This window comes from Prunus persica, chromosome G3 (genome assembly GCF_000346465.2).
Source record: "Prunus persica cultivar Lovell chromosome G3, Prunus_persica_NCBIv2, whole genome shotgun sequence".
Lineage (NCBI taxonomy): Eukaryota > Viridiplantae > Streptophyta > Magnoliopsida > Rosales > Rosaceae > Prunus > Prunus persica.
This window is the reverse complement of record NC_034011.1, coordinates 5,075,213-5,101,485: the sequence shown is the minus strand read 5'-3', so window position 1 is coordinate 5,101,485 and position 26,273 is coordinate 5,075,213. Positions and strand designations below refer to the sequence as shown.

Genomic DNA, 26,273 nt, shown 5'->3' with positions numbered 1-26,273 from the left:
GGGTGGGTTGGGGGTGCTCTATCAGAGATAAAGAGTTATTTTGATTCTGATACATAAGGAAGGTAGACTACTTTGTTAGATCGATGCCTGAACTCTTATGTGTAGAGATGCTCGCCTAATCCTCTTCACACTGGGTCATATCCTTGTTTTTAATGATATCTTATTGCTTTTCTTCAAAACCAATAAAGAATGACTAGAAATTCCATCACATGTGATGCACATAAGAAAGGGGTGGAATTGATTCAACTTCAAAAATGAGTGAGATGTCTAGACCCACTTTAGTGAGTATCCTACTTGTTTTATGGAAGAACTAAAATTTATACCATTCTAACTTTTATAAATAAAAAAAAATTTGGACTAAAAATATATAAAAAATTTCTACCTCTCCTTAGATTAGAGACAATCACTTCTGAAAAAAAAGAAAAGTAGCACAATACCCCAATGGCAAGGAAAAATAAATAAGAAAAAAGGTAGCACAATACTCCGCACGTGTTACGCACGTGAAGAGACCCGTTCAGCCGAACAGAGCAAGATGGCGGGAAAATACGCAATCCTTCACTCTACCAGACTATATTTCCCCCCACTAGCTTCTAGGGTTTGTAGATTTTAACTTTCCGACCGAAATCTTCAGTTTCTCGCGAAATTTTTTGCTCTTTTTCTAGTTACCAGCGCCGGAGACTAAAGAGATGCCGACGTACAACATCAGAGGCATCGATGTGGATTTCCCATTCGAAGCCTACGATTGCCAGCTCGTTTACATGGAGAAAGTCATCCAATCTCTCCAAGAAGTAGGCTTCATTTTTCAAGTTCATTTCTTGCTATGAATACCACAAGTTGTTGTCTGCCTTTTCAAATTGTTTTTGTTATGGGGTAGTCTTTGATATTCAGTTTGGTGCTTTTTAAGACGTGTATGTGATAGAGAAGTGTGTAGTTGAACGGACTTGGGGTCAAATTAAAGATTTTTTTTATAAGGGTAACTCCAAATCATGTAAGGTGTGTGTACCTGAGCTTACATAAGCATACATTTGGATGATTTTGGAGTCAATCTTGAGAATGCTGTTGCTGGGTAACCTGATTTTGGTGCTCTAATAGCACGGATCCTCTTCATGTGGTGTTCTTCTTATTGGCTTTGATCATAATTAATTTCTGTATGAATATTTTAAAGACTTATCAACATCATTATCATTGTTGTTGTTGTGGGAAGGCTTGCCCCAGTCAACCTGTTGGTTGGGAACAACCTATCCGGAAACGGGTATGGCTGCTTATGTCTTGCCCTTTCCGGACTCCACATTGGCAGGAGGTTTGCCTTCTTCGGATCAGTGGTTTAGTTTGTGACTTGTGTGCACATGTAAAATGCTGCAGAGAAGTAATGCACTGCTGGAGAGTCCCACTGGAACTGGAAAAACCCTTTGTCTTCTCTGTGCCACATTGGCCTGGAGGAAGAGTTTGGGTGTTTTCTCAACTGGTCCTAATGTCAAGATGAGTCAGATCACAGGAGAAAAATCAGGTGTTCCGTTGTCACAGTCCGCGACAAAAGATCTTCCTACCATAATATATGCATCCCGCACTCACAGCCAGATCCGGCAAGTAATTAAAGAGTTGAAAAGAAGCTCTTACAGGTCAGTTATGGTATGATTTTGCACTTATTCAATATTGGTTAAGCCTTGGATATCATTATTACTGTTGCTATTATCATTGCTGTTTTTGTTGTTCTCTTCATCCATTTCTTGTATCTATGCCATCTATTGATGCACAGCTCAAGTGTTATTTCCTGATATTGGGGTGCCACATAAATGAATGTCCCATGTGCCTTTTCATTTGTTCTTTTCTACTCAAAAGGATTATGCCAGTTTGCAATGTCCCTCAAAAATTGCTGTTCGGGGACTTGCAATCTTACCCATTCTTCTGTAGTTGTTATTTCATTGTATTTTCATCTTTAAATAGTTGGTGCAATCTCAACAATGCTACATATGTTATTGTTGCTTTTCTAGGTTGATGTTCTGTGTACATTGAAGCCTGTGTTATCTAACAAATTTTGAGCTTGTGGAGCAACGTAAACGTTCATTAGCTGCATGTATATTTTTATCTTACCACCTAATGGCTACATGTGATTTCTAGTCCGAAAGATTTTAACTTGCTTTCGAGTTATTGATAGTGTAACATATTCATTACTTAGATATAACATAGAATTTCTGGCATCTATCTTGATACTGTAATTAGTTGAGTTGTTGGCGATTACCAGCTTATTTGCTACAGTTGCGTTAGCAAATGTTGCAACTCTAATTATCAGCTGTGAAAATCAGTATTGACACCTAATTTTTTTAGGAATGAATTTATTTTCAGATGTTTTTGGTGGTGTGGAATTATTCTCTATTTGCCCAACGAATTGTTCTTTGTAGTTAGAGTTCTCTGTTTGTTTTCCGTTTGAATTTTAAAAATATAAGGAACTGAACTAATATTTGACAATATGCAGGCCGAAAATGGTAGTGTTGGGGTCTCGAGAACAATTATGCATTAATGAGGAAGTGAGTTTACTACGCGGAAGAACACAGACAAAGGCTTGCCATTTCCTCTGCCGGCGCACTAAGGAAACAAAGGATAAAAAGCGTCATTGTGCTCATTATTCTCGTGGTTCTGGTAAATATTGTGCTTGTTAGTGTACATAGTACATATACACGTATGCGGCTGTCCTTTCTTGTAACGTTAAGTTTTCTGAATTTTAGCACATGTTCGAACAATTTTGGTTATGGAACTTATTCCCTAGGATACTTGGAAACATATTAGCCATTTTGAGTGTCACCATTATTTTACACGACCGGATAAGTGTGGTGTCCTTTCTTCTAATGTTAAGTTGTCTTGAGACTGATAGTCCGCATCATCAAAGCCCTCTCTCCCTCTCCCCCTATATAGACGTATCTCTTTATATACAATAGATTTGACCTTGAAAATTCTCCCAAAATTAGCTGAATAAGATGACTATACAATTCTCCATTCCTCAAAAACCAAAAAAGTGTGGCATTGCTCTACTTTGTTATGAGTATTTAGCATTCAGTTGGATTTTTTTTGGTAAAAACCTTTTTTATGCTTGTTTCTCTTTCCCCAAATTCCTGATTTGTTCATGATTTTTTATTGGCTTGCGTGCTTGAGTGTGTGTGCCCCTGTAATCTCTGGAAGTGAATGTGCAGATGAGTTTTGAGTTATGAAATTGCTTAACCTAAATAAGTCCAACTAGTTACTTATTAAAAATAACCTGGATGATGTTATTGATGATTGATCTGGTCAGGAAGGTTTAGGAATTTTTTCCTGTGCCATCTACTGCAGTAACTTGACTGCTTCTTCATGGATTTTATTTTGATGTCATAGCATTTAAGAAAATCTAACTTTTATACATGTTGGTTCTTCTATTGTAGGTTACTTAAAGAATAATCCTCATCTTGGAGATGAACCTATTGATATCGAGGATTTGGTGAATACTGGAAGAAAATTAGGGCCGTAGGTTCTTTTGTCTGTGTTCTTTTACTATAGTAAATGATAACTTACAGCCCCCCACCCTCTCCTATTTATTTTAACTTGTTACAACTTTCTTGTAGGTGTCCTTATTATTTATCAAGGGAACTCCATAAGGTTGTTGATATATTATTTGCACCTTATAACTATCTTATTGATCATGGGTATAGAAAATCGCTACAGATAGATTGGAAAAACAGTATTCTCATATTCGACGAAGCTCACAACCTGGTAAGAGATAAAATTTAGTGTTATTTTCGGGCAGGGAAAACTCCAATTTTTTGTAAATATCTGAAAACTATATATGCTGGTTTCTGAATATTGTATTCTTTGTTCTCTCATTGACTCTTGGGAGTTACACAACTTTGAAACAAATATTCACTTCATATTCGTGCAGAATTCGTAATTTTGAATCATTACACAAGTTTGTTGCTTACATAACCTAAACACAATGCAGGAAAGCATATGCGCAGATGCAGCTTCCTTTGACTTGCCTTCTTGGCTTCTTACAGCTTGCACTTCTGAAGCGAAAAATTGTATTGACCTTTCTATGAAAAGAAGGGAAGAATCAACCGATAAATCACAGAATCCAGATGACTTTGCAATTCTCAGAGGTAAACCTAATTGGCCCATTCGTCAGTATTCAATTTTTACCAAACTTGCCATTTCTAATCAGTAGTATTCCAGTGCATAGTCGCTATACTGGCGATGTTTTGTTATGGGAAAATTGCCTTTTAAAATCCTATTGCAGTGGTTTTGTTGTTTCGGTAAACCCCTTTACTTGACGTTCTCTTTAAGATAGCATACTTTTGTTATTCTTTTAGTCCTTTCTTCATTATAAAACTTTACCTGGTCACAATTTTTACAATTTAACAATGCATATTTTGCAGCGCTTCTTTTGAAGCTTGAGAAGCGTATTTCTGAAGTGCCTATCGAATCCAAGGAATTGGGATACACTAAGCCTGGGCCTTATATCTATGAACTCCTGGCTGAATTAAACATCACACAGGATACTGTCCCTAAGCTCATTAAAATACTTGAGGATGCTACTGTACTTATGGAGGAAGAAAATCAGAACAAGGCAAATCGAAGTGTCTGCCGGCTGGAAAGCATTAGTGACATGTTTAATTTAATTTTCAGAGATACAGACAATAACCATGCAAAATCCTATCGTGTAAGTTTGGATATTGGTCTGCTAGTTATTATCACCTGGGACTTTATCGGGAGCTTTCTTTACTTCAAATATTAATCTTAGTTGTTAGTCCATTATGTGTAATGAACTAATTGTTTGAATATGGAACACTTTCTGTTCATTTTAGGTTCATGTACAAGAAGTTGAAGCAGCCGCAATTGATGGTTTAAAGGGTAATTGGAGACCTTTTCTGATATTTTGAACTGAGATTCATTGTTTCATGTAACTGTAGTAGATTGATTTTTGTGTTCTAATATTTATTGCATTATAAAAATATTAGATCTGGGATCCTAATGGTGTCATGCAGTCATTTAACTTGACATATAAAAGATTTTCTTTTGAATCCCATAAGATGTTATAATGTTGTTGATAAAGATTAATGATCAAGCTTTTATTGACTTTTTACTTTTCTCTCCCCTTCGGTCCCTCCAAATCAATGGCTAAAGTGCATTCAAATAAAGGACTACCTAGTTTGAAATAAGGGATGAGGGATTTAGAACTCCAGTTTATAAGGCTCCAAAGTAGAAAGACAATGTGTCATACTTAGGTGATATTTTCAGTAAGGTGGATGTTGATATTCAAGAGTTGTTCTTTAGTTAAAGGGCATTATGCATGCTTGTTAGCTACATATTTGACTGTACTTATGCTTAGGAGAAACTTGGGCAGCAGATTTGGGGCCATGAGAGCTACATCTTAGATGGTAAAACTAAATTAGATCTCAAAATGGGTGGCTCTGCCCCTCCGGGGTTCAAATTTCAGGTCATTTCACAAGTCACTCTAACCAAGTCATACAACATGACTTCCCTAAATTATTCTATGTCAAACTAAACCCAGATTAGCTCAGGAATGTACGTTCTCAGTTCCATGAATCTAGAACTGAGAGGTCTGCCCAGATGCAAGTGTAGTAGACAATACTAAGAGGGAGTGGAAGAGATGCAAATATTCTAAGACGTGATATTAGAAAGACAGGTTCAAGTTAGAGTTCCTCTTAATTTTTGAGCCCTCTGCTGGAATTGGTGAACAAACAATTTGGTGTATGCTATTCTTTCCCTTTGGGTTGTTGTATGCAGATGCTTACCTTGTATATAAAAGAAGCCTTAATTTAGACAAAGCAACAGCAGATGTAGACTTCAGTTGGGTTTATTGTCTTGTGATCAGCTTCCGTTTCAATGAAGCCCACATATGTACTTAATTTTTGTTTGCTGCAGAAACACCTTGTATTCTACAAGATAAATTTTAGGTGTTCTGAGAAGTATTTGACGATTTATGTGTTGTGATGACTATGAATCAGTGTCGGTAGTGGTATCTCTCATTAAACTTTCAGATTGTGAAGTGGAACACTAGGAGTTTGGGGAAAATCGAATGGATGATGAAAAAGAGACGACTTTTTTCAAGGATCATATGTATCCTGTTTTTGTCTTCTATGCAACCAAATAGAGGATAAGAGAGATTGGTTATGTGGAAGTGGAGAGCCATAAATGAGCTGATGAGTGTGTGGGGCTTGTCCTTTTTGCTGTAAATCAGCTGATTAGTTTGCTAGTCAGCTTTGTTTGTTATTGACTGAAAAAAGAAGAAGCCTTGTTTGTTTTTTGTCTTATGAAGCGACCTCATTTGAACTCTGCACCAAGCACAGTAGCTTGATCTTTTTAAATTTTCATATTCATGACATGTGATTGATGACATTCTTTCCTGTGATATTGACAATGATATATTTATCCTTCTCGTTCTAGGTAAGGCATCTAGGACACTCAGCTGGTGGTGTTTTCATCCTGGAATTGCAATGGAAGAATTCGCCAAGATGAATGTGGGCTCTATTATACTGACATCTGGCACATTATCTCCCTTGGATTCATTTGCACAGGAACTGAAACTGTAAGTGGCTTTTGTGCAGTTTATTTTCCATTTGGTTTTAGTGTGGCTGGCTTAAATTATTTTAAAGACAATGGTTTATTTGTGTCTCAGAGAGTTCCCTGTGCGGTTGGAAAACCCTCATGTTATTACCCCGAATCAGATATGGGCTGGAGTTGTACCAGCTGGACCTTCTGGTTTCTCTTTCAACTCCTCTTATAGAAATCGTGATTCTCTGGAGTACAAACGGGACCTTGGAAATGCCATTGGTACGTAATGTAATTGCTGGTAATAGTAAAATAAATTGGGATTTTAGTTGCCATTTAACATGCCACTGGTCTGGGTACCACCTATTTTGATAAATGCGAAAGGGTTAATAATTTCATTGAACCCCTGTTCCTCCAAAACACAAAATTTGCTTATTTCATATTTCAATCTTATTATTGGGATGAAATGCTTTTATGAATTCATTGTACTCATGGGATTTTAGATTTGTCAAATACGTCACAGTGGTGCACGGTAATATGTGCGTTAAAATTTTCTTGTATGCATCTGATGTGTAAATAGGGTCATATTAGGCTTAGACATTGACTATATAAGTTAAGTAGAAATTAAATTTGGATGATTTGCATTTGATGCATTGATGATTTAGTCTCATAAGGTTCAAAAGTTGTGTCCTCTTGCTCTTGACATGGAGAGAAAGGTATTTTATTAGGAGACTTGCCTCCTGGACTCAACAGAATACACATAAACACACCTGCAGCATGGTTGTGCACGTACACAGAAAGAACAAGGGCCTAGGAAAGGCATAACCGAAAAGAAAAAAGAAGAATAAGCATACATAGATCTAAGATAAAATACTAAAAACCTCGTGTTACCCCTAAAAAACGGGTGGTCCATGTGGTTTATTTCATGAGACTTTTATTTCCTGTGGTTTCAGAAAGTGTAACACCGGGTGGTTTTATTTGGACCCCCTTATTTGCTTGGTTAGCCCACCAAATTTCTCTCTTTCTTGTAATTTTATAATTCCAATTATTTAATTTTTTTCCCCTGAAACAAACTGTTTCCCCTCCCCCTCCTCTCATTGTTCCTCTCCTCCCTCCTCCTTCCCTTGTCCTCTCTCCTCCACTCACTCCCTCTCTTTGGCGGCAGTGAGGTGCCTTCCAGTGCCATGAACATGGGGTTTTTTTTTAATTCTAATTTTGATTAATATCACTTTTAGAAGCCAAAAGAGGATAGAAAAAGGTTCTGGGCAGCTTTATGGGCATCGGTTTTAGCTGATCTTAAGGATTACTCTTATTCTTCTATAATGTTGGATTTGTTAGCAGCTGTGAAGTGAGATTAGAATTTTTCGTATGGTGAGCATGTTTTATTTTACATCCTTTTGAGATGTACTTTCTTGTTTTTACTTGTTTTTTCCCAGATTCTTGATACCTTATCCACTCTTTGTAATTAGCTTTCCTACTTTAATAAATTTATGTTTCTTTTCAACAACAAAAAAATAATAAATAAATAAAAGGTTAATTTAGGATAAAGAAAAGATTCAGGGATGAATGAAAGAGTAAGTTCTTCAACCAAAATAATTTTGGTGGGCTATGTGAAGAAGTAAAGGGGTCTGTAAAGAATGAACCTGTACCATATTTTGTTAACAGCAAGCTGCAAATATACAGAACCAGTTTATGCTGATGTCTTTGCAACTGTTGTTCTAAAGAAGAGAGAGAAGTTGGTTGCAGTCTGATGCAACAATTGTTGTAACAAGTTGTGATTGATTCTTCATCGGCTTTTTGTCAGTGATGACTTTTGCTTGTCAGTGACATTGTTTTTTTAATTCAAATTGCATAGTTTCATCTCTCTCTCTCTCTCTCTCTCTCTCTCTCTCTCCTGAAATTTATCCCCATGATATATCAAGATCATAAAACCTCTTACTACACCAACCACATGAATCTTTCACTGAACCAACCAAAACCCATCACTTGCACAGAATTTTTGGATATCCAAACCCAAAACCCACATCCCACCCAGCAACATTTTCCAGATAATGCTCCATACCAGCTGGCCACCCTTTTGTAAAACATGCTGGGAGATTGTAGAGAGAAAAGATGGTGGGAGTGGTAGTGGTGTTTGGAGCGAGAGAAGATGAATGGGTGAGGAGGAGGCAGTGGTGTTTGGAGTTGTCCTCTGTTAAAGTGCTAAAGTGTCCATTCCTCAATTACTTGTCATGGCAGAAGAAACCACTGGGCACAAACTAAACCCCAAGGATCATCTTTGTTTGGAAGCCCAAGGCATGGCACTGGATTTTGAATCTAAGCACCTAACTTTAAGGAAAATGGAGAGTGTCCAAATTGTAGACTGGTTATTATTGTTTATCACTTACGAAAAACGTAATGTTCTTTGACGTTCATGTTTCAGTCAATTTTGCTCGAATCGTTCCCGATGGATTGCTTGTATTCTTTCCGTCTTACTACATTTTGGACCAATGCATTGCCTGCTGGAAGAATACGGTAAGGAATCAAATAGATTCTGTGAAGAGGTCAAATTGGTTTGCTTTCGTCTTATGACACATTATTTTCTACTTATGCAGAGCCATGCCAATTCAACTACAATATGGGAAAGAATCTCCAAACATAAGAAACCTGTTGTAGAACCTAGACAATCTTCATTGTTTCTTTTGTCAATTGAGGTAACTGACATGATGTACAAGCAATCAGCGATTTTTTCTTATTTATAAGTATATAGTCTTCCATCACATGTTCCCTCGATTATATTGTTGGCAGGACTATATGGCTAAGCTGAAGGACACCTCAGCTTCTGGTGCAGTATTTTTTGCTGTTTGCCGTGGTAAGGTATGTCTGATTCCTGACTTTTCAGAAATAGTCCAATTTTTTGCTCTGGAAGACTTCTTCATCTTGTGCTGATTGAGGAATATTGACAGACATTTGTTATGAACATTTTTACTGTCATACAATAGGGGTTTTTGAAAATCTACGATATATTCTTAATAAGCTGCTTCAAAACTAAACCTTTTTGTATTTGTCTGGCATCAATCTCGCCTTGTGATGCTTTAATGTGAGATTACTTGATAAGAGCATTTGAACTGCTTGATTTGCATTGGTTACCACATTTTAAGTGGCTCCAAGAGGGTAAGTAGAGACTGGAGATGCTGAAAATAGGCAAATTTTAGAGAGTCAATAAGTTGCACAAGGCATGCTTATTTTATGATCCTTTATTTGGTCATATTTTGTGAAAGGGCTCTTGTATCTCAATTAAGTCACAAGAAAACTGCCTTGAAATGTGTTATGATTCCCAAAGAAATACATCTCTTGTGCTGAACATAATCTTTTATGGCCTTTATTGCACTGTACTGACACACATGATGAGTGCACAAATTATGAATGACATTGCTATCAATGATAGTTCCAGACACTATCTGCTTTAGACTGCCTATGAGGCTAGAAAAGTAGAAATTAATGCTGAATTGCAGGATCTCGCCCGATTTCAAGAGGCATTCCTATCATAATGTGGATGAATTCTTTCGGTGCTTACCGACACTTATATTCTACTACATGTATTTGCTCTAGACCTCCCTGAAATCTTAAAATAATTTGTCAGGTAAGTGAAGGACTAGATTTTGCTGATCACGCTGGAAGGGCTGTAGTCATTACTGGTCTACCGTTTGCCACAAGGAATGATCCTAAGGTTGACAATTCCCCCCATTTTTTCTTCAGATTACTTTTTATATGTGTGCATTATGAAAGTCGTGGCTGTTTTAAAAAGTTGAAGTTGTGACCGTTGATTTTGTGAAGCATTATACCTTTGATTATTGACACTGAGTCATGCTGGTAATTTGTGATTTTATCTTTGACTTTGCTTGAGTGCTAGCATTGATTACAAATGTTGAACATAATATGGAAACTACTGCAATTGCTTATTTACCTGAATCTACCTCTTAAATGTGATGCTGACTGAGTGAAATTATTGAGAGTTAGGCATTAGACAGAAATCTTCTGCACAAGTTTGTTTACGGAAAGATGTGTTTAGTGAACATTCGTTGTGAATAAATTACATATTTGTAAACATACATGCATATAAACATATCTAAACATACAGAACCTCGAATATGATTGTGCGTGTATAACATTATTTTTCATAATAATACTTAGTAATTATCTAGATATTATCAGTTTGGCATATTCTCACTGTATATTTCAATTCGTTACTGTGGTCTTGTTCAAATTTCCACTCTTGTGGGATGACAACATAAAACAGGTTCGTCTGAAACGTGAATACTTGGATCAGCAGGCATATTCCCAGAGGCAAGTATGTAAGGTAATGTCCAAATGTTTGATGTGAGATGCCACTTTAAATTAGTAGGTGCTTTTCCTTGTTTATTTTTCCAATTTTCCTACTAATTTTATCAAAACACTGAAGTTGGAGGTTTTGACTGGAGAAGACTGGTACAATCAACAAGCATTACGAGCTGTAAATCAGGCTGTTGGACGTGTAATCCGTCATCGTCATGATTATGGAGCAATTATTTTTTGTGATGAAAGGTTTTTTTTCCCCGCTGCTATCTCACGACTTGCTGACAGCTTTCATTAAGATTTCATGTTATTTGCTTATCAGATATATTTTTAAAATGCATAATTTTGGTTTAGTGTGAGATCAACTTTACATTCTTTTTCAACCAGATGCTAGTTTCAAAATGTTGATGCTGTAAGTAATTGTAAACTTTTTGATTTTCTTCCACCCATCCCCATGAAACATGTTGAGAATACAATAAAATTCTACTGTAATAGTTCTTTATTGACTAAGCATAGTTCAAATATAACCTTTAACAATTTACAATATTTGACTTTAGTTTTCCAATTCCATAGATCAAATTTCGAGCTCTTTCTACAACCTGGCTTTTCTAGGAAAAAGGTAGAATTCATTTGAACTAGACTGGATTCTGAAACGATTTATTCAATTCTTTGTTTTTATAGCGTTTACCAGAGATATGAAGCCACTTTGGATGATCTTTAATGTTTATGGGCCTTGCCCATTTTTTATTTTGATTTGTAGATTGTTGTCAAATGCCATGTTGGATTTAGACTCACAAGCTTGTAGTTAAAAAACCTTTCTGTTCTTAATATGTATTCCTCTAAAGATTTTTTATTTTTTTTAAATATTGGTTTTGTTGAGAGTATTTGTCCCACATTTGAGAATGGAAGCCTTGCATAAGTGCTTTAAAAGATCTTGGGGCCTCTCCACCCATTGCCAATTGGTTTTGGGTTGGATGCTCACATTCTAAAAGGTTTCTATAATCGTTTATGGTTTAATTAGCAACACTGACCTCTTGACTTGTACGTGTATATGTACTTTGTTTAATTTTGGATTTATTAACAGGTTTGCACAACCAAATCGTCAATCTCAAATATCGCTCTGGATACAACCTCATATAAAGGTGCTTTCTATTTAGGAATAACCTTTTGATCTATAAGAAAACTTTTGTACTTATACGTCCATTTTCAGTGTTACTCCAAATTTGGGGATGTAATTTTTTCGTTGACCCGTTTCTTTCGGGATGGAGGAGCTCGGGGTCCTACAAAGCTGAAGTTGTTACAAACTGAAAAATGGGGTAAGAATAGTGCGTTTAAAGAACAAATATCCATTAGGTTTTTTCTCAATATCTGAGGCTTTTAACAATATGGTTAATGTTCCTATGAAAATCATGTTTGAAGGGCATATCACATATACATTCTTATCTCATTATAAGTACAAACCAAAACTTACTAGGCTCACAAGTTTTGTGTTATGACCAATGCTCTAATTGAACAGAAAAAGTTTCATGCTTTTGTCATGATGGGAAAACAAGTGCTTTGTTCAAACCATCTACGTGGTTTTGAAATTAGACAATTTCACTAGCAATTTAAGTGGGGAAATCCTATGAAGGTATTGCCACATGCATCATTTGAATGGAAAGATGCGGTCTTAACCCCCCTTCCTGTGGGTGACCTTTCTAAATCCCTGATAAAGGGTAAATAATCAAGCATTTGAAGAGACTTTTACACTAGCTTTGACAGTACCACTGGTTAATTTATATATTGTCTTTACATATTCTTTTCCACTGGCTTACACAGTCACTGCATCATTCGTCAAACTCACCTTTCTGTCATATTTTTTCCTATAGATGCAATTTCTACATCAAATTCAGTACTTGATGAGCAGACAAATGAAGCCCCGTTCGATCATAAACCATATTCTGTAGGTTCATCAACCTCAGTTCATGGTAGGTCTTTTCTCTCTTGCCTGCACGTTCTGCTTTTGTTCTCCTCTTTTAGCTCTAAATAATATTAACAAAATAGGCTCATGCACTGGCCTGCACTCAAATCAGCTTTGTTAATTATGAATTCTCTTCCCAGTAACAAGGCATCATGTAAACTTGCATTTTCTCTTAATTTAATTCAAAATCATTTACCATGTATATGCAAGGATGTAAAATGGAAGTTGGTAATGCTCTTCGTTGCCTTACTGTTGTGCTTTTATCATACTGGGATCTTCAACTGAATTTCCAAGTACCATTGCGTCTGATTTACCTTTTTTCATTTTATCTGCAAAGGATAAGTTGCAACACGTGACTAAAGAAAATCCATAAGTTATTGTTGTGACATGGACTTAGAATATCTGTTAGCTTTTGGAATTTCTTAGATACAAATGTCTGGGGCCACAAAATTGCATAAATCACTTTGGGATGTAAAGCATCATTTTCTCATGTTTTGTGATGTGACTACTTATGTTGATTACCTTTATTCATTTTACAGGAACATCTGGGAAAATATATGAGTTGAAAACTGAGCAACCTCCAGAAAAACTTTATCTGGATAAATTTCTCCCTCCGGTAATTTTTAATTATTACCTCTGCAGACACTCATAGTTACGTCATAAGTTGTTTTATAGTGTGATATGCTTCTTAGTTATTTGTGCTTGCAGACAACAGCAGTCAGTCAAGACAGCCTTGTAAAGTCATCTTCTTCCCTACTAAAAGCTGGCAGGGACAAACTTTCAAGCCTGTTAGGGGAAGTTCTTCCTGCCAATCGCTCATCTCTTACTTCCTGTAAGGATCAGTCTGTGTCATTGAAGTGTTCAAATAATCTATTCCGAAATGAGAAAAAGCTGCTTATTTGTGAGAGGGAAACTCTGCAATGTCAAGATAGTAAAGTATTTGGTTTTCCTGGCAAAAATGAGAAACAAGGCGAAGAACTAATAACACCTTGCTCTGCAAAAAGGTGTAAATTAAGCACAGAGCATGACTCAGTACATCTTATTGACAACTCTAATAAGCATTCATCTCTTGCAAAAGATTCTGATTCATATGGTGGTTTTCCCAATATTAATCTGAGAAGTGAGAGTTCACATATATCTGACAGTTCAAGTTCACAAAATGCCCAAGTTGGTTCAGCATTGCTGCGTAAAGACAAGAGGATCATACAACAGGGAGATGCTGAGTTTCTGAGTAACAAAAACAAAAGTGCAATATCCATCCCTGTGCTTTCTGGTGATAAGGAAACCAGAGGATCTGAGTTTCTAGTTCAGGTGAGCGTTCTGATGATGCAAATGCTTTTTTCTCATAGGCCATGGCTGGAAAGCAATATAAACTATTGATTTGTGTTAATGCATGCTTTTATTCAAAGGACCATTGAGAAGAAACTGATAGGGGATGGCTCATAATGCATATAAAATATGTTTAACATGTTTTCCAGAAACAACTTAAGCTGACATGCTTCTTGTTGCTTTAGACTCGTTTTGTTATATTTACAGGTTGGTCTGCATGATGCTTAATTATTTCCTTGTTGCATTGTTTAGTCTATTTTAGAACTTATTACCCTGAATTGGATACTAAAGGATTTACCCGGGGACTGAAAATGATGCAGAAAACTGTCTTGTGAACTACTGTCATGATAATAGTTAAAAGTGTTTACTCCTCGGGAAGATTAGAGACTTGTTGCATGAGTCACACGCAGTAATTACTTGTTCATTTCCTGGGGCAGTTTGGTGGGGTCACCGCAATAGGCTGAGGGAGGATGGTTGAAAAGTACATACTGAAGCCATGAAGTAGATTTAAAGGGTACTGAAGTTTAACCTATGTGGTTCTGTCCCAAAGAAAGAAAATTACAATTTGTGGAATACTTACTAAGAACAGAGAGAAAAAGAAAGGCTAATGGCCAAAAAAAAAAAAAGAGAAATAAGAATTTCACACTTTTGAAACATCTTCCTCGAGTTTGAGAAACATAAATACATCAATAGTCTACCATTTGTTCACTATGACATTTCCAGAAATAACCCTCTCTTCTTCTAATGGCCTACCTGAATCCCTCGTGTAAATTTGTTAATTCAGTAGCTAGGCATTTGAACTTTATAGAACTTTTCTGTCAGGATTGTGTTAGGTAGTGTTCCTTCTCTGGAATTACACAGTTTTCCTGTTAAATAGTTAATGAACAACTTGGGGTTGTTGGATGTTTTCCTTATGCGTTACAGGTTGAAGAAAAACTTAGCACTTTGGAATATAAAGAATTTGTAAATTTGATGAAGGCACTTAAGTCCAAAGCTATGAAGATGAATGAAGTTTTACAATCCATTGCAAGCCTGTTTTCCGGACGAGAGAGGCTTCCTCTTCTTAAAAGGTAATTCTCCTATCTATACTTCATATATAGACTCATATTTTCTGCTTGGTGAGCATGAAAATGTGGTTCACCAATTGTTGTTTCAAAAACCAACGGCTAACATTTATTCCAAAAGAAAAGCTTTTTAAGAATTTGAATATGAGCTGTTGAATTTTGATGAATGGTTGGTGATCATGAGTTTTATAGTAACCAATGAGTAAAATATCACAAATGTGTGTGTGTGTGTGTGTGTGTGTGTGTCTCTCTCTCTCTCTCTCTCTGTGTATGTACATACACACACAAACACAGACTTTGAGTTTGACATATCATATTTCAGGTTCTCACTACTTCTCTGTCACAATTGTCAACAGATTTAAGGATTTTATCCCAGTAAAGTATCACTCTATGTATGAGCACTATTTTCAAACAAATGACGGGCTCTAGATATCCAAGGTAAGGAAATCTAGAATTCTTAAAGACCTGAATTATAACGTTTGCTGCGAATGAGATATAAACTTAAAAGTCCATTCTACTTTATCTGTAACCTTAAGATGCTCTAATTTGATAGGTTGATATCTACTTACGTGTACTTAAAAATTATTTAAATTATTTATAAAAAAATCCTCCTAATGTAAGGTGTAACAGAAAATTTAGATAGTTCAGATCGTGTTTTAAAAGATGAAATTTGTTGAGGTGCCTAGCTCTAATTTTCTGAATAAATTATTCTAATAAAATACTTGTCATGCAGGAAAATAAAACTCTTAAGAGGGTTTTTGTGTGTCTGGCTCCATAAAACTTCATGAATTTTCCTAGAGCAGTTGGGGACGTGTAAATACTTGTATCATTGTGGTTTACATGATAGAAAATGACAGTTTAGTCGATGAAGAAAGACGGATCGTCAAGTTCAGGGCCTTAGTATCTTTCCTGAAATATACAATTTATTAGTCACACCTTACTTTCTGATTGGTAGTTTTTGCTGGGCTTACCTGAATGTTAAAGCAGATAATTGTTGCCTCTTGCCATTCATATGGATATAAGAGAAGAACCTGCCTTTTAAGGTCAAGCTACTCTGGATTATCTCAATGCTACTGGGGTTTAAGAAACTGCTCTATTTTCTGTGAGGTCTCTTGGGCGTAGGAGACTTCGAAAGGATGCTCTGGATCATGAAGCTACAGTTTGTTTTGTGGTTGAATATAAAGCTACAGCTCTAATTGTACATGGAGAATTAGTTGCAAAGGCAGCTTTCACTTTGCTTATTGGCTTCTGCAGCCTTTCATGATGAAGTGAGTTCAATTCAATATACAAGTGGCAAACTGCCACAGTGACCTGGGCGTTGTAAGTATGGCGGTGCCCGGGGACAGTCAAACATTCATTATTCTAATTCTGTAGCAATGTTGTTGTAGCTGCTGCTGCTGCCACAGTGACCTTGTTTATGTTGCCTTTAGAAAAGTTGGTTTTGGTTTTCAAGATCTATTTGAAATTTTGGCTATATAAAAATTCATTCTTGCTCTGCCTCACTTTGTATAATTAAAAGTCCTCGGTGAAGATATGACATTGAATTTGGCTTCTCTGTAGTTTGAAGAAGATAGTACTTTGCAAGCTGTTCATGAAAGTCAAAATCAAGTCTGATGGAAACATTTGACCGAAAATATATAAACCATCAATATTTCCAAATTACCCCTATCCAAAATTTCCTCTTTTTTTTTTTTTTTTTCTTTTCTTTTCTTGTAAGGCTATAGTTAGAAACCACATAACTAGAAAAACATAAAAATCAATAATGTTGCATTGTGGCAAATCCAAAAGAGAATCTATATGACAAATAACACAAACATTTTATAGAAGAACACTTGCTTGGCTCCTTCCATGTAAAAAGTTATTCTTTCATACCGACAAACAACAGTTTGACACACGCAAAAATAACTCATTAAAATTACAAAAAGAGAAGTTTATGCACACATGCCATACTGATTTGTCCGCAAAGAGGAATAACTCCTTGCATAAAAGAAACTAAACATTTTTATTTCCGATATACATGTCTTTGGGTCACTATTTTTGTCTAGGATTAATGGGGCAATTCTCTCTTTTAGCTGTTGGCATTATGAAATTATTGTTTCACATTATTGTACTACGCATGCCATATGACTTGTACGTCACCCTTATATATTATATATATCATTGGCCCATCATACTACATACTAAAATAAAGCTCCAAAAAAAAATAATTAAATTAAAGGTCCTATATATCTGAGCTCCGGGGAACATGTAACAGACAAGACCTTATCAAATATCCATAAAATCTCACCAAAAATCACAAAAGTACAAAAAATTAAACGATAAACAAAGTCTGTTCATTTTCTTGAAAGCTACATCATGTCTATAATACAAGCAAAGCATTTTGCATGTGAGCACTACCGAGAACAAACCCAGAAAAAATTAACAATCTTTAAAATACATTAATATTTTCTGTATCACCAATCTTCATGTTCAAATTCTTTGCTGAAATCCACGACCCCCTTTTTCTTGCATTTTCAAAATTTTGATGACGACGACGACCTCTCAGAACTTCTGTCCGAATTTTGACGCAAATCCACAATCAAATCCGAAAAGGCACTTAATATGAACCTGTAAGACTTCTTCTCGTTCAGGTTCAGGTAGCAAAACAGAAGCTCCTCCATGAAATTCCAATCAACCTTTGCATGATTTCGCAGACGGGATTCCACCATGTCCTGCATGGATCTTCGAAAATCGTGGTAGGGGCTTGGGGAGTAGGTCAAGACGGCGATGCAGTCGTTGGGAAGCGTGACGTCTTTTGCATGATCATTGTTATTAGAGTTCGACGTAGTGGCTGAGTCATTTAGGGTTGGAGTTGAGATTGAGCTTGAGCCTAAGTCTTCGGACGTGGTGGTGGTGCTTAGCCGAGCCTCCTCCATGACTGAGCTCGATGCTCGGCCAGGGGACACAAAGAACCGGTGAGAGCCACAAAGATCCACCGCGGGTGGATCGATATTGAATCGAGGGGATTCAAACAAAACCCCGCCTGAGCTTTCAGTGCCGTGATGCTCGTCACGACTTTCTTTCAAGCGTAGAGTTTTATCCCAAAAGACCTCGGTGCGACGGACTTCTTTACCCCTTTTTTCACTTTCATCGTCTTCAACTTCGTCGTCGTCTTTCAGATAAAGTGACCTGAAATTCTCAAACAAAAACTGGTCAATATCCGAGAGTGAGGCTGCATCATCCTTGTCGTTGTGGGCGTCCTTTTGGCCACGATTGATGGCAAATGATAGGGTTTTTGGGTGCTTACAACCTGATCGGATCCATTTTCTGGAGGGAAACAGGATTTGTGGGGGTGGTTTCTTTACCTTGGAGAGATAATCTCGGAGATACTTTTGGAGTTTCTTGGGCATTTTCTTTCTGAGGTTTTTGTGCAATGTGAATGCGATGGCTTTGAGTGAAAAGAGTTTGGAGGTGGAGTGGTTTATAAATAAACAAGCAAAGAAAGTAACATAAGATACAATTGTTTTTGGAAAACGGATGCATTAATTTAGATGGGAATTTTCAGATACTGAGGAGCAACATGGATGGAAATAATTGAACGTATGTGGATTTATTGACTATTTTTCCGAGATTTTGACCATTTCTGAAAATTTTGGACATGGTAAACTATTTAGGACTGTTTTGGAAGCAACATAATGGGTTTGCTATAAAAATTATAAATATGTTGTATAGCTTGGTTAACTTTTCGATGTGATCGTAACACTACATAAATAAGTAATTTGTCTAAATTATAACACGTGCATATTTACCGATAAAAAAAATTTGAATAAGTAACTTAACATATATATTTTCACCAAGTGTTAAAACTTGAGTGGATTAATAACATCTCATCGGAATATTAGGTGGTGTTGCTATCACACTCAATAATCTAATGCTAAATCTAAGGACAATATGTGGGACATTAATAACGTCATTAGCTGGAGTTTTGGATTGAATGATAATAAATTGGGGTGATTAAATTACTTTATAAGTCAATTCATTTAATCTTGCGATTCTATAACCGTCCCTTTTGTTAATTTGAATATATACTAGCCTCTCTGCACGCGCTTCCGCACCTGCGAGAGGCTTTTTTTTTTTTTTAACTTTAAATTTATTTTAGAATTAAAAAAGATAATGGGTAGTTGTGGTCCATAAAAATAGGATCCATTATCTTATTATTCTTTTTATTTTTATTTTTTAAATATGAAAAGTGTGAATTTACCATATTATCCTCATTTAATTAATAATTTCAATTCTTAATGTTTGCCTTATCCAAGGATATTTTCTAGTATTTTGAATGTTTCACCATTCTCTGCCTTTTGCTATATATATAGATTCTCCAAGAGTATTGATTTTTAACTTTTCCAAAAGTGCTTTTAATTTCCATCTGTGTTGTTTTATCTTTGTATTTTCAAACTGCAAACAGTGTGGTTACATCACCATTCGGATCTGGTTTGACATTTACCCCCAATGATTTAGGTGCTTAATTGTATCCAGCTTTTACGGGTTCAACCATGGACTTCCTCTGTGTATGGATTTTTTTTTTTTTTTTTTTGGAAGTGGGACTTTCTCTGTCTAAAGAAACATATAAAATCAAAAAAATATTGACTTGTAAATATTAGAATTCAAGTTTAACAATTGTCAAAACGATAGTATATATATATATATATATATATATATATATATTGGTCATACTAGTGTCTTTCTGTTATTATTATTATTATTTTATAAAGGACGAAATTATTTTATTGATAAGAGGGGATAGAAACAAGTACGAAGCAATTATAGTGTTAAATATGGATAAATTTTCTCTCATGATCAAACACAACAATAAGAATTGATCTGTAGAGAATCACACACACAACCCACAAAATGATTAAAATCCATGATTCAGTAACCAAAAGCACCCCTACTCGAACCTAAAATACCAATCTGCCGCGTAACGACAGAAACGGCAAATTCATATTAAAAGGTAAAATGTAAATTCAAATAAAGTCTTTGTATAGCTTAATTATTTTCTTATAAGAAACTTTTCCTATTACCGATTGTATACAACTAGTTATACCTAAAATATTCTTCAGAATAACAAATTACAGTATCTGCAATTACAACTTAAATAAATACGAATCAAAAACACGTATTGGGCGTTCTCTAGTGTCGCATAATTGGTTTATTTTCTAATAAGCTTATTAGTTCTTTTAATTATTTGTTCAGCATGGGCGAATTTAGATTTTTTTTTCTTTCTTAAGAATTGGTGTCGTTGGGTGTATTTATCAAAATTATCGACTGTATTTTTACAAAGCCTAGATCTTTATTTCATTTTTTAGGGATGTTGATATTGAATAAAACCATTTATTTTTATAAAAAAAAATAATATAAAACTATAAAGAGTGCACCCAAAACACTACAAACCAATTGAAACGGACGCAATATTGAATAAAACCAAAAAACAATATTTATCCATTTATTTTTAAAACTTTTTTTTTATGTAAACCTTAGCTCATGGCCCAACTCCAAACCGGTCCAGTAGATGTAAATTGAGTTCCCTCTTTCGACCCAAAAAAAAAAAGAGTTAGCCTCTTGACCAACAAAACGACATCGTAAAGGCATTGATCTCTAACGGAAATACCTGACGGGCACGAACTCGTTGAAAGGCCGAAAGGCTGAAAGGCTGAAAGGCAAGGCAATAGACAGAGAAAGAATCCAATAAGCAGTGGGAAGGAGATGGCATCGAACAACAACGCGAGCAGAGAAGAGAGAAGAAGAAGAATTGTAGAGAGAGAATCGGATCGTATGGCTCTCATCACCGGCCGAATCCAATCTCTCCCTCCTCCCTCACCGCCACCATCGCCTTCATTACCACCACATGATCGCGCTCTGCACACCCGTCGCATCAATGGTACCATTAATTATTTAATTTTTCTAATTGTTTAATTTAATTATTTAAATCCAACCCTTTTCATGTTCTTAATTATGACTCTGTAAAATCATATGTTTCATGCTTTTGTTAATTTATAAAATTAATTGAATATATATATATATATATAATTTAATTTACACTATAGACAAATCTACAATTGGTGGCAAGTTGTCCCTCTTTTGGGTCTAATAAAAAATTTGTGCTCTGGGTTCGTTTGTCTTTGCCTTTGGGTTGGACAGACAAATTGGAGCAAACCATTAGGCGATATAAAGGGTCTGGTTTGGTGGTTCGGTCTGGACTGGATTATTTCAATTAAATTAGGCTATTGTCTTGTTCATCGTTTCGTGAACCTGTAAATGTTGGAACTAGACTTATTAAATCGGACAAGTATCTTACAAATCTAATCTAGAGGTTGATTTCGTAAGGACTGCCTTCGACTCAATTTCAATCCAGTGCAGCGGAGCCACCAAGCAAGTTATTAGACATTTATCCCAACCGATGTGAAACTACTGTTACTATTTCATATGGAGTTTGAATAGATTAATGGGTGGTTTTCTTATCAATTTTCCTGGTTTGCAGCTGGTACTGAGGGTAAAGATGGCACCCCTGCAGATTCTACATTGCTGAAAGTACATGGAGCTAGCAATGAAGACATTTCAAGGCAAAACAATGCAGAGACTGGAAGCCAAGATGGACCTTCATCTTGTCAATGTGACACAACTACAAATACTTTGCAACCCCATGGTGTTGATGGCACCACCCAAGTTCAACCACAATTGGGCACATCAATAGTTCAAAAGGCACCACCAACCGATACAGAACTTGCAATCACACATCGGAGGGCAAGGTTTTTCACTTCGAAACGATTAAACTCGTGCATTGTAGAATCGGAGAACATGCGCATTTTCTGTGCTCTCATAATAGCATTCTTGGTAGTGTTGTCTTATGTTGATTATGCGTTGTTTGGAGTGAACTTGGTGAAGTCGGAGAGCGTTGTGGCCTCAAGGCCTCTGTACATTATACTGCTTACTGACGTAACAATTGTTCTGGCACGAATGATCCTTGTGAGACGAGAGGATGTAGAGGAAGAAAGAGTTGTAGTCCCTCAAGATGGACATAATTGGGTTGAGGCAGTGAAGCTCTTGGAGAGGGGTTTGGTGGTTTACCAAGCCATTCGTGGGGTTTTCATAGATTTTAGTGTTTATGTTGTAGTTGTTATATGTGGGCTTTCTTTGATGTAGCCTTGGATATATCACTCCAACTGTGTCAAGAATTGTTTTCAAATCTACTTTAGTGTTATACAGAAAAGTGCTTCTTCCTAAACTTGTGATTGCGACAGTTCTAAAATTTAGAACAGCCAGATTTCCCTGTATAATCAACAAATTTAAATCGTTTACGTTTAGATGAAAGTCCAAACAGCAATGGTGCAGCTAAAGCTTACCAACCAGCTTTAAGAGCAATCTGAATCCAGAGCTCATTGTTAGGTGGGTGATTATAGCCATGAGGTAGATAAATATCTTTTTAAGGAGCACTGTTATGAGAGCAAACCATTCGAGATATATAGGGCCTCGTTCGGTGGTTCTGCTTCGAATGAATTATTGAATTAAATTAGACTAATCATGTCCACTATTTGGTGAACTTATAAATGCTAGAACTTGACTTATTAAATCGGTAAACATTCAAACATATTATGTTTCACAAGCCTCGTCTAGAAAATGAGACTCATAAGGACTACCTTAGACTCAATTCGAATAAAGGAGTTCTTAGACATTTATCCCAACTAATGTGGGACAAATGCTCAACAAAAATGTGAAAATAATTGCTATCTAATAAAGGAGAAAACTACTACTGCTATTTTTCATCACTTTCTTCAGCTACACGTACTCTTGACTATCACAGCTACCAAACCAGTAACGGTACCATTAAAACAAGTTGCAAAATTGAAAGAAAAAAAAAGGGGAAAAAGAGATTTGATAATAAGAGTCTTTTTTGCTATATACTCAAAATAACTTCCTATGAATTATGTCATGATAAGATTTTGGGGCCTAATGGTTGTCTATGATCGAAACCTTCAACCCTCATCTTCACATTCCGGGTAGGGTTACACATAAAGGAGAGTTTTAGCTTAATATACATTGTTGACATTCCCCGATAACTCAAGCTTATGGGGCATGCATGGGTACGTAGTGTCTAATATTATGTTGTGCCTTTAGTTTTATCAGCCAAATTTCTTGTTATTTATACATTTCTGTCAGCTGAAATGTAATAATGTGCATATAATAAACTGTTTTGTGGTTGACTCAGTACTTCAGCACACAATTGATATAACCAATGCAGAACATCCTTATAGTAGTGTAGACACGAATTTTCTGCGACAAATGAGACAAGAACACGTGTATAAAATAATATTTATATTTATGAAATTTAGGGTTACAATCTTTGTATTGAATCCTCTGATTCGATCTCCAAAGTGTTTAAAGAAAATTTGTGTTTGATACAAGGATCGTAGAGACTTGATCTTGATCAAACGAGTAGCACAAGCTTGTTTGGGTATTTCAGATTTTTCTAGAGTGGAAGAACCGGCACGTATTTGTTGTGCTTGATGGCTCTTCTAAAGTAGGGTGAAGAATGCGGAGAGTTTTCTGTTTCTTCTGAATACTAGGTTTTTCTTAGCCTCTTTCCTTCGTCTTGAGGCCTCCTATTTATAGGCCCTTACAGGACACTTGACCTAAATAGCTTTCCTTCTTTAGGACTCTGTTTTGTGGAATTTTGATTTGATCTAAAATCAATTCCAATAATTTGGCAATTTAACCAAATTATCTTTGATTGATTGACTTGATTAATATTTGATTTAAATAAAAGTCAATCACAGAATATTCTTTCCTTTAATTTTGTCTTCACTTTGAACCGTTTGATGCACTTCGTCGTATGTCAACACGTGTCACTTTTGACAACTAATCCGAATTTTATGAGTCGTACGCCACATGACCAAATTATGAACCCCATAATTTAATCAACCAAACTCTAATTATTTTCTCACTTAGTGAAATTTAATTCACCAAAAATTCCATGTCTACAAGTCGTTCTCCAAGTTTTGTTCAGGTTTCAACTGTTCAAAGCTTTTTTTGCCCCTAATAGTACTAGATAGGAATTTCTTTTGAATAGCCCTGTCCTTCCTTCCTTTTGTCGGTATAATAAAAGTCTCATATAATCTTATTCTGTTTGCATTGCAGAGCAGACAGGCTCATGCTCATGAATATTAATTATTTGTTTTTCTTTTTCTCTTTTATTTTTCTTTATGGGTTTGATGCATATGCTATATTTTTAACCTTGGATTGTTTGTTTGTTTGTTTCTTGGGTTGCATACACTCCTATCAGTTTCATACCTCCATTAGTTTGTCCGTCAACTCCAGTCTTTAAATCATGCACGTACGTTCAGATGAAAGTCCAAACAGCAATGGTGCAGCTAAATCTAACGAACCAGGCTTTAAGAGCTCTTTGAGCCCAGAGATCAAGCACAAGTTAAACAACAAATTTTGTTAGGTAGGTGATTAGTTTTTTTAATAAATGAAGACTGAAAACTAAAATGCCATTAGTTTCTAGCTTATGTTCAAGCTGGTTTTGCTGGTGTGGCTCGCCAAATCAAGCATTCAAAATTCAAGAGGCCATTAGAGATGCTCTTAGAGGCGTATAACAGTTATTTATGTGTCGCATCTTAACCATTTAAGTTTTATTTATTTTAAAAACAGTGACTATGATTTCTCATATAGAATGGCAAAGTTAAGTTCAACCTTTTGAGAAAGACAAAGTAGTTTATCTCTTTGCAGATGAATTTAATATTTTGGTCGGATTTGGTGAATATAGTTGAGTAAGTCTGGTAAATTGGATGGAACAATAAGCTTTAAGCATTTACCATCGTCATGCCTTTTAGCTGCTGAGGATCAGCTTGGTGCCTGCTGCCCTTCAAAATCATTAAATGAGTTGCTGTTCTTGTTATGGGACCAATTCAAGTCTTCAAGATATCCTTTGGACCATTTTTGTACACCATACACTTTGCCCAATAAAGGAATGCTTGCTGAAAATGATAGGAGTGTGTGTAATTGCATCCCTTTCTTCAGCCACACGTACTCTGATTCTCTCATCTACCAAACCAGTAACGGTACCATTAAAACAAGTTGCAGAATTGAAAGCACAAAAGAAAAGAAGATTTCATAATGTAAGAGTCTTTTTGCTACACTTAAAATAACTGCCTATGAATTATATCCTTAATAAGTTTTTGGGGCCTAATGGTTGTCTGTGTTCGAAGCCGTCAACCCTCATCTCCATCTGCTAAGAAGAGTTACACGTGAAGGAGGGTTTAACTTGATATACATTGTTGACATATTTCTCGAGAATTTAAACTTATATGGGCCATAAGTTCAGAAAACTATATACATTGTTCTCCAAGTCTCAAAATCAATACAGTTTTGTTGTAAATTCAAGTCTCAACTGTTCAAAGCTGTATTGATTTTGAGATCTATACACACTGGCAGATGTGCCAAATTGCATATGTATATAAACGTGTTGACGCCATAATGCTTAGAAACCCTACTTACTTTTGGTTTGAACAATTTTGAGAGAAGAAAATAATTTTTCTGAAATGAAACATGGGTCTGAGTGAGAAAGTGAGGACATCCCAATTCAAACAGTGACCCACTGGTCTTCCAACCTAAGTATGAAGCACATGCATGCTTGCTTATATCTACTTTTTGTACACGTATTAGATGGCAGTGGTCCACACTTTTCAATTGGTAGCAGCAAGGCATTTAATGGTTTTGTTTGTTTGGTTCCTGACTATAAAGAAAAGTCATTCTGTCAGCAGCAGCAGTCCAAAAAAGCAGCTGTGGCTTTGCAATTGACGTGCAGACAGAAACGTACCCTACTGTATTATAATTCTACACAGTTTTGTTTTAAATTTTTCAATAATTCAACTGGAAAAGGATAATAATTCCCAACTAATAACATATCCTGCTTTTCAAGATGCTGTTAACTTTGCAATTTCATGTGCTTTTTACTCACAAAAAAAAACAGGCCATGTAACTTTAGACATGGTTTCTCTGTTTTTCTCGTATGTTGTGCGCTTTCACTTGTCATT

General features: G+C 35.9%; 3 protein-coding genes across 4 annotated transcripts; 2 read left to right on the top strand and 1 right to left on the bottom strand.

The window, feature by feature from the left end:
- LOC18783470 (regulator of telomere elongation helicase 1 homolog) lies at nt 51-16,805 on the top strand. Of its 2 annotated transcripts, XM_020560236.1 has the most exons (24): nt 51-788; nt 1,363-1,619; nt 2,474-2,637; nt 3,411-3,492; nt 3,591-3,738; nt 3,965-4,121; nt 4,398-4,681; nt 4,827-4,872; nt 6,430-6,571; nt 6,662-6,816; nt 8,957-9,048; nt 9,129-9,227; nt 9,322-9,390; nt 10,157-10,243; nt 10,814-10,873; nt 10,976-11,097; nt 11,933-11,990; nt 12,059-12,164; nt 12,717-12,815; nt 13,348-13,424; nt 13,517-14,119; nt 15,062-15,207; nt 15,558-15,639; nt 15,935-16,805. In XM_020560236.1, the coding sequence occupies exons 1-23, from the start codon at nt 687-689 to the stop codon at nt 15,628-15,630; spliced, it is 3,228 nt and encodes a 1,075-aa protein (XP_020415825.1). In that variant the 5' UTR covers nt 51-686; the 3' UTR covers nt 15,631-15,639; nt 15,935-16,805. The 2 variants fall into 2 exon arrangements, with proteins under 2 accessions (XP_020415825.1, XP_020415826.1); XM_020560237.1 differs by lacking the exon at nt 51-788 and having other exon boundaries at nt 1,585-1,629.
- On the bottom strand, nt 17,437-18,832 carry LOC18784514 (transcription repressor OFP14). The gene has a single exon (XM_020560238.1). It carries the CDS (start codon nt 18,588-18,590, stop codon nt 17,715-17,717), a length of 876 nt encoding a protein of 291 aa, XP_020415827.1. The 5' UTR covers nt 18,591-18,832; the 3' UTR covers nt 17,437-17,714.
- On the top strand, nt 20,854-22,462 carry LOC18783005. The gene is made up of 2 exons (XM_020560239.1): nt 20,854-21,118; nt 21,719-22,462. The coding sequence occupies exons 1-2, from the start codon at nt 20,944-20,946 to the stop codon at nt 22,378-22,380; spliced, it is 837 nt and encodes a 278-aa protein (XP_020415828.1). The 5' UTR covers nt 20,854-20,943; the 3' UTR covers nt 22,381-22,462.